The 14,698-nt window shown below is 35.8% G+C and overlaps 1 protein-coding gene across 1 annotated transcript; it reads right to left on the minus strand.

Annotated features, from left to right (window-relative positions):
- Nucleotides 1-1,632: 1,632 nt before the first annotated feature.
- Nucleotides 1,633-14,400, minus strand: LOC107718154 (1-phosphatidylinositol 4,5-bisphosphate phosphodiesterase delta-1-like). The gene is made up of 13 exons (XM_016525134.1): nt 14,154-14,400; nt 10,984-11,142; nt 8,996-9,224; nt 8,775-8,904; nt 8,170-8,398; nt 7,530-7,731; nt 7,203-7,347; nt 6,906-7,058; nt 4,694-4,843; nt 4,324-4,566; nt 2,689-2,821; nt 2,458-2,607; nt 1,633-2,289 (listed from the first exon to the last, which is right to left on the minus strand). The coding sequence occupies exons 1-13, from the start codon at nt 14,182-14,184 to the stop codon at nt 2,198-2,200; spliced, it is 2,046 nt and encodes a 681-aa protein (XP_016380620.1). The 5' UTR covers nt 14,185-14,400; the 3' UTR covers nt 1,633-2,197.
- Between the last annotated feature and the right edge of the window lie 298 nt (nt 14,401-14,698).

Genomic DNA, 14,698 nt, shown 5'->3' on the forward strand with positions numbered 1-14,698 from the left:
TTTTTTTGTTTTTCATCGTCTACCTCTCTCTCTCTCTCTTCATCCTCTTCCGCGACGGAGAGCGATTCATTCTCACGTTTATGGTCTTCTGTCAGTATTTGAGATGTATGCTTGTTAGCCCACACCTGCTGTTTTCTGCTTGTTGAAGTGCTGTACAGCCTCTTCAATCGTCGGCGCTTTCAAATCTGCTGGATCTTTCAGACTGCCTGGATATTTGGCTTGCTAATATTTTTGATTCCTAGCTTTTCTTTCTAATTGTGAAACACAATACTTTTCACATTTGCAAATTTCACCTTTTTTCTCTGAACACGGTAGACTCCCGGTGATCTGACAGCATTGAAACACTATTGGTTTTGCTCACAGTTGATGTTGTTTGCTTCTGTACTCCATGTGTTTTTCACGTCTAAACTGTCAGGTGCTGTTTTTAATACACAATGTTTTTGTGATGTCACTTAAATATCTCAAGTCTTTTCTTTGATATTTTTTTCAGTAAGCCATACAAGACACTTTAAATGGTCCACAGATTGACTCGGGGGTTTGAAATCAGTTCAGTACAGTGCTGATGTTTGGAGTATGTTTCAAGCTGAATTGATTCATGGTTGTTGTAAGTTTTCTTCCGGACTCTGACGTGTTATATTAAAGCACCTTTTTAAAAAACAACACAATGACTTCTATTTGATTTCTTTTATATTGCAGTGTGCTCAAGTATCCTCAGGTTTTACCATTTCTCCTAAGCAAATGTCAGCTCTTGCAAGGTGTTTTAGCATATCTTAGGTGGTTGAGAGATTTTAGTTTTAGTTCGTTTACAGAATCAGCAGGCAAGTAATTGGGTTTTATGGTTATAAAGTTTGTCATGTTAAAACTTTCTAATGTAATTTCTTCATTAGAAAATGTTGAGTGTAAATGCTGGGAACAAAAAAGCTTTACAGTTTCAGTACGGTGGGGTCAAAGTCTGAGATTTAATAGAAATGCTTTAATTTCGCATTTGATTTAATATTTTAAATTACATTTAAAATTAATTTACAAATGATCAGTATAGCAATTTGAGATCAAAGTTGAATTTAAAACATGAATTTTTTATGTCTTAGAATGTGGTTTTCCTTCGATTTAATGGCAGCAGCTCAAGAGCTGCATGAACTCCACAAGTTTGTGTAAATCCTGATCATGTTCTTCAGCGTGACTTGAAATGATTCAAAGAACAGACCACCCATACAAAGGAATTGCATGAGCAATTTGCTAATTGGTCACCTACAAATAGTGCAGAATCTTAAATATTTCATATGTACTTTATCATAGCATGTTTTTAAAAGTTGGACATATGAAGTGATACTCTTTCAAATATGCATCAAATTCTCAAATCAGCTGCTGTTAAATAGGAAGTTTTGTGATGTTACCAAAGTAATGTGGTGGTTCTTCTGCTTTCATGTGGACTGGATGCCCACACTAATAGAGCTCACTCTTACGGCTTTGTAGATGTGAAACCAAGAAGTGTCTAAACTGCCAAATATGGCAGGACTGATCCTGATGTTTATTACAATTTTAATATGTTGTATTACAATTTCTTTATGCCACTTTTATCTGGTCGAAGCAATTACAGAAGAAAAAGAACTTAAACACTACAGTTTTGAATAACTTACATTTATTTCGTCTTTACATAGATGTATACAGTTGGTAATGTTGTATCAGAATCACTGATTTTATGAGTATCAGCCAAAAATATGACAATTTAAGCACCTCATTTAATGACAACATAAATCAGATGTTGTATGTAACTACATAAAAGACAAAGATACAAACTCTAATGCAGGCTTTAAAACATGTATCGAGAGAAACTACCCAGAGGATGGAGTGGTTGTGTTTATTTGTAATTCCACCAAATTATTCCTCGCTAAATTCTGAATAACTAAAAACAGTGCTCAGTTTAACTAAGACTAAGGTTGACACTCAATATTAAGTAATCTATTTGGCATACTAAAATGTATAAATGTATTTTACAAATTGTAAAAAATACAAAAAAGTTATGCGAGACCATCATATCGCACCTTCAGAAAAGTTGCTCTATTCCCACCATTTCTCATTTACCCATAAGAATCACTCAAGCTGCCTCATTTTTTCCGACCCTTTGAGACGTCTGCGCTGTTGAATATAGCCACATAAGATCATCTCCGATGCAGTATAAAACCTGCACCATCATGTGTTATTCAGCATCCACAACCATGATGTGAACGAAAAGCCCAGCGGAGGAAAGGTGGTCTCCTTTCTTAGTGAGCAGTGGCACATGGTGATATCCTGTGGTATAACACAAATACACCACTTAACAATATGAACACAATATGCTTATGTGGCTATAGTAATATTTATCATGCATACTTAAGACAGCAACAGCAATTTAAGTTTTTAATAAAAATAAAAAAAAGTCCCAAACAAAGAGATGAGCATGTATTTCAACACACTAACCGTTCTTTAGGCAGTTGAACGGAAGTGTGTACTGGCCAATGAATTCGTTGTTCGAACTGGAGTCGTAGTCCTCAATCAAAAAGCGCACAAGGGCTAGATCTGGCACACGCACATTAAACTGGAAGTTCTCATTCCACATGGGGTTGAAGCCTTGAGAGACAACAGAGCGATTAGGCAACATCTTGATCCTGAGGAGAGTTCTGACTGAGTACAATTAGAGAGTTATTGTACCGTTATTCTCAATGTACTGTGTTTCCACCACAGTCATATCAGTTGGCACACCGTAGATCTGCACTTTCACAATGGGATCAACAATAGAGGACTCCCTTTTGCTCACTTTGGGTAACTGCTGGGCTGAGATTACCTATTAGACAAACAGAAACAGCAGTGCACATTTAAAGGGGTCATATGATGCGATTTCAATTTTTCCTTTCTCTTTGGAGTGTTCATGCCTAGAGCTGATCCGTGCTGGTCGCTGAGAAAATACTTCAAGTTCATGCTGTCGATCGCCGGATCGGCTTTCACCGTGGATGAAGTGGAGTCCAGCCCTACGTATATACTTGGTATATACACCAAGGCTGCATTTTCTGCAAAATACATAAATTTTTTTTAAATTTCAATCTTAAATATCAGTTTTCTATTTTTATACATTTTAAGCATCATTACTCTAGTCTTCAGTGTCACAGGATCCTTCCAAAATTTTTATATGCTGATTTGGTGCTTAAGAAACATTTCTTATTATCATCAACGGTGTTAAAAATGCTTTAAAAAGTGCAGCTTAATATTTTTATGGAACCTTTTGATAAATAGAAAGTAAAAAAAAAACAGCTTTTATCTGAAATAGAAATTAAGCTCTTTCCTGTCAGTTTTGATCAATTTAACGAATCTTTGCTGAATAAAACTACTTTTATTATTTTTTAATAATCTTGAAGACTTCAAACATTTGAACAGGAGTGTATATTGTTTTAGATGCCGTAACTGGCAACCACCTTTCAAGTTTCCCAAGTCTTTCACCACTTTTATTCAACATTTTGCCTTCTGTGTAAATGACCATATTTTACTTATTTTACTAAACAACGAAATTTGTATAGATTTGAAGAGATAATTTTTTATATTTTAATAGATAATTTTGTTTATGAATAAAATGTCTCTCTTTTTGCGGTCTAGTAAAGTGATGAATATATTACAGAAAAATCTGAATGGCTCTTTTCCTTAAGTCACCTGCTCGTTTCCATATTCAAAGTTGTGTGTCAAAGGTCTCCCTCAAGCAGAACCATCATCTGTGAGGTTATGCACATTTCTGATTATTTCGCAGAGTAATGAATCTGTGCAGCTGAACAGAGTCCTGGGGCCCGTTCTTCGTACGTCGGTTATTACATCCGAGATGAAATGTCACATCCAAGATGATATCATCGCGCTAATCAGGATCTGGCTAATTCGGTTCTTCGAACGCACCTGTTGTTGATGATTAGTATGGCTGGATTGAGTTATCTGAGATAATTGTGCGTTCATGGGTTGGTTTAAAAGGGGCTATGTATCGATACTCGAAACCACGATCAGCAATGCAGCGATTGGCTGGTGGCAAGACAGCAACGCAATGACATCATATAATTAAAAAAGACACCTGATGAAAAACTTGACAAATTTTTGGACTTTTATAAGGAAACAGCCAAGCGAACAAAACTACATAAATGTTATAATAGATAAATGAAATGGGCACTGTTTTTATTTTATTTGAATTTTTTACATGATTTCCAATTATTTATATTCACGATTTCTAATATTTTTACAGGCTTTACATTTTTATTTCAATGTAGTAATTAGCAATTCATTTAATTTTATCAGCTAACTGATTTAGCAACGTACGAAGAACGGGCCCCAAGTCTGCATCTCTTGACATGTATTTATGTGTTTCATAGCCTGTGTTGTGTCGGAGCATGACATCACACCTGCTTCCTCCGCCAGTTTCACAGCTTTTCCCTCTTTGAAGGAGGCCATCTCGTAAAAGGACTGCTTGTCCCGGGAATCCTCAAAGCCACGGAAGTGGACACTTTTGCAGTAGATCACGATATCAGACAGCTCCTTCGCCAACTTCAGCAACTTTGTTTTCTGTTTTGGGTATGTGTATTTATGAAATAAAATAAATATAAATAATTTAATTAAAAAGAAATAAAGACTTTTTTTCTTTCCATGGTCACATACGTAGGCAAAAAAGAGAGCACAGAAATCAGCTTACACTAGACTTCTTTTCCTGGTCTTCTTCGTCACCTTCATCATCTTCTTCCTCTGTTACACTGTCTTCCTCTGCTGTTTTGGACTCCTCTGAAAACATGTCCTCAAGTTTGTCTAGTCTTTTCCCTTTGACTATGAACCGGCCTTTGAGTTCCTAAATAATAATAACAACACAGCCATTAAATATGAGCCTGCTGATTTTGCCATCAGCTCCTATTTACATTTATTCATTTAACAGATGCTTTTACCCAAATTACTCTATTCAATGAAAGTCATGCATGTTATTTTTGTGTTTTGCCTCTTTTTGCTGATTCCGTTTTCATTTTTTTTAAATGTAATTCTTTTACACAGGTAGCAGTTAAATGTGCATTTAACAACTAGTGTCACCAGAAGGAACTTACAGTTGTCTATGAAAAAATCTAAACAATTTCTCATATCTCAGCTTAATGGTGCAGAATACTATCAAATTTTTATATTTCTACACAGAGAAAATGCACAAAATCTGAAGAGCATATTTACTGCATATTGATTTTGACATTTCGTTCTGTGTTTCTAACACAGCAGTTTTAAGAAGCTTTTGCTGTAACTGGAGAGCAGCAGTGTTTCTATTGTTGACTGTGACAGTGACCAGGACAGGCCACACCTTGACTGAGGCGAATGGAAAACACGGTTATGTAAGCTATGATAATCACCCGCACCCCAACAGACAAAGCACCAGTCACCATAGTAATCCAATGCATGGTCTTTAAAAGCAGCTCACCACAAAACCATGATGAACCAACATTATCACAGAACTCTGTATTTGCTATTTCCTCATTTCATATCTGTGCTGCATGTGAACATAATTGATGTGCTGACGGTGTCAGTCTTGTGTTTTTGAAGAGCTGGCATTTTAATTATTGGGATTGGTTGAAACAAAGAGAGTTTGAGATGCAGCGATGATTTTAAATAGAGAGCAGCTGTATAAATTCCAGACATTCCAAACAGAATCCTGAAAGCATCTCCAGTTCAGACAGGCTGAAAAATTATCTTGGGTCTCACATCTGAAGCCACAGCTACTGGATTAAATCAATCTCTATCTTTAAACATTTTAAGTAAATATTCAATTTGTAATTTAGATTACACAAATAAATGGCACATACTCCAGTGTGCATTTACTCCAAACAGACACCCTTTATTTTGGTTTATTACTCTGCTCACTAGAACCCTTCTAATTGGTCAATCAAGGCATTTTGCAGTCAAATATTTCTGAATTACAACCACTGAACATTGGTACCATATCAGTTATCTTCCAATATATTGAGTTTTTTTTTAATCATTATCAGTATATACAGATGTTGAATTTTGTGTTTTTAAAGAATAACTTTTCAAATAGGTAATTTAATCATTTAATGTTAAATGCAATCATTCACTAGCATTACAATGATTGAGTTTAGTTTAAATTTTACTTTAGACAATAGTATAGAATTTTAATACCTGCCAATTTAATATCTGCCAACACTAATATCGATATTAGTGTGTGCAGTTTTTTTTTTTTTAATCTCCATGAAGAGATATTGAATCTTCAGTTCCAGGTATTGTTGGTTGGTTAGTTGTTGGTTGGCAGATACAAATTAAACATTCAACAACATAATATCATAAATACAATATTTTAAAAAACTCTACTCAGACAAAAGACAAGATTAAGCACACTTTCTATAAAATATTCTTCAAATGTACTTGTGATAAAAATTGTAAAAGTTTTTCTGGGTCAATGAATAAGTCCTTGAAAGTTTTCCAGGTATTGTTATCAGCAACAAAAATCTAATTTTGGCTAATTGCATCAGCCAGAATGCTAATATAATTGCATCCCTACTATATATTTTGATCACCGTTCCTGGCAACCAATCTCCAACACTGTGCTAGTTTCATGTCTCTCATATTACTCCATTGTCTCTTTCTTCTTACATGATAAAAATAATTTCAACTTGATAATTCATGTCCATTGAATTTCTTATTTGCAATTGGGTGTGTAATAAGCAGGATAGCATACAATCAGTCATTATTACAAAACAAACCCTCTTAGACTCGGTTTCCTGAGCGCCCTGGCAGGTTTATTTTCTATTTTATAATAACCAGATTAATGTACAGTATCCCTTACATAATATTGCATCTGAATATGCCTGTATAACATGGCCAAGCGGATTACTGCGCCTTAACATCTAGCAATCACTAACCTCTGGGGAAGGGAGGCATGTGGGCATCTGATCTCCGAGGGGTTTGGTGACCAGAGTGCTGCCCAGGATGGAGATCAAGTGCTGAGCCATGATCTTCTGCTGCTCCACACTGCAGTGGTTCTCCAAAGACAGGATCACAGGATACTCGGTCGTCTGGTAAAATTAAAAAGCACATTGTTGACAGAAAGTACACCAGTAGGACAAGCTCTACAAGTCCCAAAACAAACTAAATCCATCACTAGATTATCTTGGCAAAATGACAGCTGTTTGCATTCATTATGTAACTAATATTTTTACCTTAAAGGCATATTCTTTAATGGCTTTGATCACATCTTTGAAGAGGATCTTTGAGGTGAGAGTGTATCCATGATAAATGACCGGCTCTCCATCTGATCCATCCCAGCAGTCCATCTCCACACAGCGGCAGCCCTTAAGAAGTGCTCTGTGGAGGGATAATGCAACATGGTACTCCAAAACTAAGCCAAAAAAAACATGCTTTTAGAAAGGTACATTCATTCAGATGCTTTCATTATGAAACTAGTAACTATCAAATTAAATTATGCGCTTCATCTTTAAACTATTTCATTAAAATGCAAACAGATGTTGAATGATTGACATCATTACTTTATGTACGCCTCAGTGCTGCTGGGTCCTTTGAGCTGGTCCTCCAGCAGGTATGTGTTGTGAGAAGAGGAGATGAAGTAATGGTTGAGAGGCTGCTTCATGTCCTGGTAAACACTTTTATGAGCCGGGTTAAAGATCAGTCCCTCTGGCTGGTGCAAGTACATTAGGAAGCCATCCTTTGTCATTTGCTGTTTGGCTTTGGCTACAAGAAGTGCAAACACAGACACGCGATTACAAAGAAGCTATATTGCATTTTTGTTATAATGAAAATAAATACATTTACTTACTTTTTAAAAATGTTTTTGAAAGAAACATAAAAAAAAAAACTGTAAAATTGTGAAACGTCATTCTGATGTTAAATTAAATGTATTTTAAAATGTAATTTATTTCTGTGAAGGCAAAGCTGAATTTTCAGCAGCCATTACTCCATTGTCACATGATCCTTCAGAAATCATTCATAATATGCTGATTGCTCAAGAAACATTTCTTCTTCTTATTAATGTTAAAAATGTAAATGCTTAATATTTTCGTGGAAACCAAGATACTCTTATCAAGACTCTTTGATGAATAGAAAGTTCAAAAGAACAGAGCATATTTTGTAACATTTAAAACGTCTTTACTGTCTATTCTGAGGCATTACCATTTTCATCAAGCTCATATTTCTCAATAAGCTGAAGGGCATCATTCTGAGACGCATCCTCTCTCTGTTCGTTCAACAGGAAGTTCAGCAGGTCAGCGGCGCTCATAAGACCGTCTGTCTTTGCATACTCTCCATAGATGACCTCAATCTCCTCTCTTTGTGTCAGGATTTCATAGAAATGCTTGATCTCCTTGCCCTCTAGGAATCCGCACTTTGACTTGTCACATTTCTGAAAGAGACGAAACAGTAGTGTTTCTAGTCAAGTTATTTCTTGTGTAGGTAACACTTTATAATACTGTTCCATTTGTTAGGATTAGTTAACATGAATTTAGTAATCTTAGTTAATGTTGATTTCAACATTTACTAACATATTAATAAAATCTAAAGTTGTATCTGTTAATAAGGTTTAATGGATGTGTGCTAAAATGAACTAACAATGAAGATTTGTATTTTTATTAACTTACCTTAAAGTTGAATAAATACTGTATAAAATGTATTGCTCATTGTTAGTTAATGCATGCCTGAGATGTACCTGTAGCACTGAGAGAACAACATTATAGATGGGTAAACTAGGTTAGATTCCTGCATAATTACAGAAATATTACCTGAAAGAGCATTTCAGCGTAGTCTTCATCCACCTCAATGTTGATGTCTCGTAGAAAGCTCTTCAGCTCTTTCTGACTGATCTTGTTATCAAAGTTTTTATCTGCTTTGCGCATACAGCTGTAGATCCAGCTAGAACTCTGATGTAAGGACAATTAGAAAGAGATTTGAAAGAATAACGCTCGAAATGCACCTCAAAATCACAGGCGTTTGAAAAGGATACTGCTCTGTTTTCTTCTGTGGAGTGAGGTTCTTTATATTTGAGATGACTTTCTCCAAACCACCAACCCACTTCTTGGCTTCTTCCTCAGAGCTGGCGATCAGGTCCAGGCCCTTCTGTTGGCTCTTAAACAAGATGGAGAACGCTCGACCCTCCACAGACTCCTCTGTGTATTTCCTCAAACCGTCCGTCTGCCGACCTGTTCGTACCTCCTCAATGTCCTCAACACAGACTGAGTGAGAGAAAGAAACATGATCACAACTGTACTTTATAAAATGAAATGAATACAGAAAATATATAATGGAGTAATGTGTAACAATGTGGGTCCCACTGATCCCGGACCCTGATCATATATTTTGGATGTTTTATATAAATTTTTTTTTTTTTTGTGATTCACTGATGTCAATTTTTTAAACTGCAAAAATGTTGTATCTCAATTTTATTTTCTGATAAAGAAAATAAGTATGTTTAAAGTGATTTATGCTTAAAACGAGTAAAAATAAACTGCAAGACAAGACATTTCCTCAAAGCAAGTTTTTTCCCCCCTAGTTTCTAGTAGGGCCTGCTGTTAAACGCTGGATCACAGTAATATGCATATTGAAATTCTATGTACAAGAGGTCATGCATAATAAAATAGCACTGTAAGCTTGATTTTAGACATTTGCATAAAAATATACATACATTTTAAACATGGCCCCAGGCTTATGTTTTACAGCACCAGTCACAAAATGACAATATAACTTTAATGTGCTGTAGTAAAACACACAACTTGTACACAAATACATAATTTGGTGAAACATTTGCTTCATCAATAGCCTTTTTAATTAGTTACACTTATAAATGATATACAAATCGTCTTGGCAGTGCTTTAAAGCATTTAACAAAGGCACCGTTCAGAAATTTGGGATCAGTAAGATTTGATGTTTCTGAAAGTCTCTTATGCTCACCAAGGCTGCAATAATTTGATTAAAAAATACAGTAAAACAGTAATATGAAATTTTATGACAATTTCAAATAACGTTTCTGTTTTTTATATATTTTAAAATTTAATTTATTCCTGCAAACTGTCAGCAGTCATTACTCTAGTCTTCAGTGTCACATGATCCTTCAGAAATCATTTTAATATGCTGATTTGATGCTCTAAAATCATTTATTATTATTACTAATCAATGCTGAACACAACTGTGTTACTAAACGTGACCCTGGACCACAAAACCAGTCTTAAGTGTCAATTTTTCAAAATTGAGATTTATACATCATACATTATACATACTGAAAGCTGAATAAATAAGCTTTCCATTGATGTATGGTTTGTTAGGATAGGTTTTGTGGTCCAGGGTCACAAATATGTTTTGTGGATACTGTAATACATTTTAGGACTCTTTGATAAATAGAAGACCAAAAGAAAAACATTTATCTGAAACAGAAATCTTTCGCAACATTATAAATATCTTTACTACCATTTTTGATAATTTTAACGCATCCTTGCCGAATAAAAGTATTCATTCCATTCTTGTCACAGAAAGATTTGCCAATAGTTCAATAAATCACAAGTAATGTCTTTAAAGTACTAAAAATATAGGCCTATCAAGATTTTTGAACCACACCCAGTGAACATTGGCTACAGTCCAATTGATTTTGTTGGCGCAAAACTGATAATAGTATCCAACATGGTTAAAATGACTTTACTATTAAAAAAAGCAAGAGAATTTTACTGTCACATACTTTAATGCTATACTCCCTGTAATAACATATGACAACTTCATTTAGTCTTTATGCATTAATTTTACCCTGGCCTGTTTATACAAAAAACATTTTTTGCTATTAATCCAATATAGGAAGGAAGTGCTATAGTAACTTCTCTGAGAGACACTCATCACCATTCATTCAAACGAACAAAACACATTGTGGGTCAGTCCAGGACACGAGCGCACATGCAAAGAAAGGGCTGACTCCGACACACCCCTGTGCACATCCTTTTTGGGACTCACATGTCTGTTTGGACTTCAGGGTCTTTTTAGATTCATGCCACAATGTCTTGCAGTCCTCCTGGAGTTTGTAGTAGCGTGTCTTTTTCCATGACCCCGAGCGGACTTTCAAAAGATCTCCACCATTCATCAGGAACTGCAGGTCCTTGTCACCCTCCAAACCTGTGGGGAGGACAAGAGCAAGACCGCTCACATAGCCATTCTTTCAAAGCTCATTCTAAAAGACAGATTTGTGGGTTTTTTTCCACATCACAACATCCTTTTTATGAAGGCAGAACAAACAAAAGGATTGTATTGTCCCTCTGTGGTCCAATTGAGGAAGGAACCCAGTCCAGCTGCTGAGGAAGAAAATGCAGCTTAAACTTTTATGTAAAACACAAAAGACTCTGCCTAAAAGACTTGAACACATACTGCAGACACCTGACACCAACCAGGACCAGCTTTTAGGTCACAAATGAATTATTTACAAAGGCGTGGTGTGTATTTATGAGTACTTTAAACACAACCATGAATCAATAGGTGTGATGTGTTCTTGCTCTTACTATAATAGCTCCCTACTTACACTGCATTCTAGATAGGCAAGTTACAAAAGGGAAAAAGAGAATTTCCTCGTTGCTAGATATCCTTCGAGATGGTGTGTCAATGAACTGCATACATAATATGACCAACTGAATGCCAGTGTAAAGGCAAGTATGAAAGGTCAGGTTATCAGATTACACATAAGATTATTGTTATATTTATTGTCCTACCTAGACGTTTCAAGTTGTTGCTCGCTGTTGTTTTGATCTGCGCGCGATATAAGGACTCTTGAGACTTGGTCCGCACAGGCTGTCTTCGTACACACTGCATATTGTGAATATTCCGCAACAGAAATCAAAACTGCTTCTGAATAAGCGAGCCGCAAACATATCCCAATGACCTGCTGCGTCTTAACGTTACTCACTTGTCCGCGGACTCGGGGCGTGTACTAATTCAAAGTTCATCCCTAGAAAACACTAGTGATACGTGATCTCATCGAGTGGCTATATTTGTTAGTGAATTCAAACAACACGTCAATAATGTTGATTTAAATAAATATTTAATAAAGTATACTTATTAAAATTATACTTGAGACGACAGTCAAAAGCGCCAAGAACGAATACTACACGCGACAGCTGCTGAAATACCTGTTGGGTTTTGGCGTGTCTTTCTGTGCAGAGGCAATGGCGCCATCTAGTGGCTGCATTTGCCAATCCAAAACACGGCAGCCACACTCCAGACCTCATCCCATAATCTCCGGTGGATTTATGTTAACCCAAGATATGCTGTTCTATGACCGTTTCAGAGTTATACAGGGCCTTCTTAATTTCAGAAAAGTGGTTAATGCTTCACTGTTGGCATTTGGCATAGTCTATTAAACCAAGTGAGAACTCAAATATTCCACTCAAATATTATTTTACATACGTGTTAATAAAAGGTAGACATACTCTGTGAAGAGCATTTTATTCAGAGTGGTGTTTTTGTACTGCAATGTCAATATAAAAATGTATATTTTTTTAGGTGTTGTTTAAATGTATAGGGCCAGGCCAATGATATTACTGTTAAAACTAAAACCATTAAAAAAAGTTTATCAATTGAAAATAAACAAATAAATAAAATTAAATATAAATATTAGATGAGAATAACTTGAAACATTGGCATCTACATGTAATCTAAAGTGTAATCTTGGCTTCTAACTTGGCATCTAAAGTTTAAATTAAAATAAAACCTAAACTAAAATTCACATGAAAACTGAAAATATAAAAAATAAAAGCTGTTTCAAAATATGAATAAATATTACAACAGTATATAAATAATGCTAAAATAAAACAGATAAAGGGCATGTTAATTCAAGTGGCTTTGATGTTTAATTTATACAAATTTTTAACTTCATTCTGCATTTCTGTGCCTAACTTTCACTGTAAACTTTTGAAGTTGCACAACAGCTCTTTTATGCATATAAAGTTCTGGCCTAACGGTCTTTTGTCGACATTGCATTATGTTTGTTTCAGATTCATAAAAGTATGTATGTACAGAATGATAGCTTTCTGTTAAAGAAAGCAAACACTTGCAGTGGGGTTCTATGAAATTATTATTATTATTTTTTATTTTTTTAATATTAAGACAATTTGTAGTGGGTCTATCTGCCCCCACAAACCCTTGGGCTGCTTCCTGCTGCCATTTCAGTGAGAGGGAGGACAGTTATATCCTATTCATATCCATCTGGATGAGAGAGATACTGGAGATTCAGGAGGCACGCAGTCATTTAGATGTCTTTTTAGAACCCAAACGTAGGTCATGTTTACTGTTGCATCTTATCACCTTCTGGAAAAAAAAACCCCTGCATAAATTCAATATTTAAAAAAAATAAAAATGTTTCTCTTTTTAAGAATATTTGTGTAACTTTTTTTCTAAAACTGTGATCTGTTGAAAAATACCGTAAAATGAGTTAAGCCTTGGTTTAAAGAAACGAGTAAACCCATAATTTGACAGACGTTTCAGGCAGAGGAACTAAAGTAATGAAAGGGATGTTATGTGAGACAGTCGACGGAATGTTGCTCCAGGCTACTGACACCTCTCCTGTGCCCCATCCTAGTCTAGTAGGTTATTATATTGCTGCAAAATTGGAGCACTGTAAGAGATGGACAAATACACCCAACAAATGACAATACAAAGTTGCTAAGGGTGTGGCAGGCATATTATGTCCTCTAACTCAATTTATACTATACACCACCCATTCATGCGTTCATCATACGACATCCACAGAAATAGCTGACTGAAGACAAATAATGTGTGATTTTCAAAAGTATTTTCAAACTTAGTGCACAAGTTAAATCCAATATCTAATATATGACATAAAAATAAACTTGGTTTATCTTCGGTTTCCCTCTCCATTGTTTGCAACATCGACATTTAAATGAAATATTTCATAAACCAGTGCGAGGATTCATGCTGGGTAATGGTTAACATTCAGTTGCGCGTGGCTGAAACTCAAGAGCGCGTGCAGCTTTAGTGAACAGGTCTGAACATTCACTGCTCTCAAACTGAGCTTTCCAAAGTTCGTCGAGGGACTTTTGTGACACGCGCAACCATTTCGGAATCATTTTAATACAGTTGCAACAAAAGTTCCGTTTTAGTTTTCATTCAACACTTACATTGTTTCTCAGCAATGCCGTTGGAATCCATTTCTCGTAAATACAGCAGACTGTTATATCCTTCTCGTGCACAATATGTCCAATATTCTCGACTCGAGTAGTTCACACGCAAAAAGAAACAACATAAAACTTCGCAGTCCCGCTGGCGCAAAACAGACGAAACTGAGAGCTGCTCTGTTCCTCCAACCTTCTCGGCACAGGTAGAGATTACCTGCCCATGGCTGCTACCGTCTCAGTAAAAGGTATCTCATGATGAGCCACTCCCACTGATCGCTTCAGCATCTTATAACGGCATGCTGTGCTTTCAGCTGCCTATAGGGGTCATGATAAATTATGCTCAAACGCTAAAGCAAATCCAGAGTGAGATTGAATGTTTGGTTTGTTTTATTCTGGAGAAGCAGTTCTCAAAATTCCACTACGTGCTGCACCTGTAATTAGAGCTGTAGACACTAGTCATGTCAGCTGAGAGAAAATTATGCTCTATTAGTGTATTGAATATGCCAGGCAGCACTAATAACTCTGGAAAGCATTGAACTGGTCATATG

The sequence above is a fragment of the Sinocyclocheilus rhinocerous genome, unplaced genomic scaffold, assembly GCF_001515625.1.
Source record: "Sinocyclocheilus rhinocerous isolate Xijiao unplaced genomic scaffold, SAMN03320098_v1.1 scaffold480, whole genome shotgun sequence".
NCBI classification, from domain to species: domain Eukaryota; kingdom Metazoa; phylum Chordata; class Actinopteri; order Cypriniformes; family Cyprinidae; genus Sinocyclocheilus; species Sinocyclocheilus rhinocerous.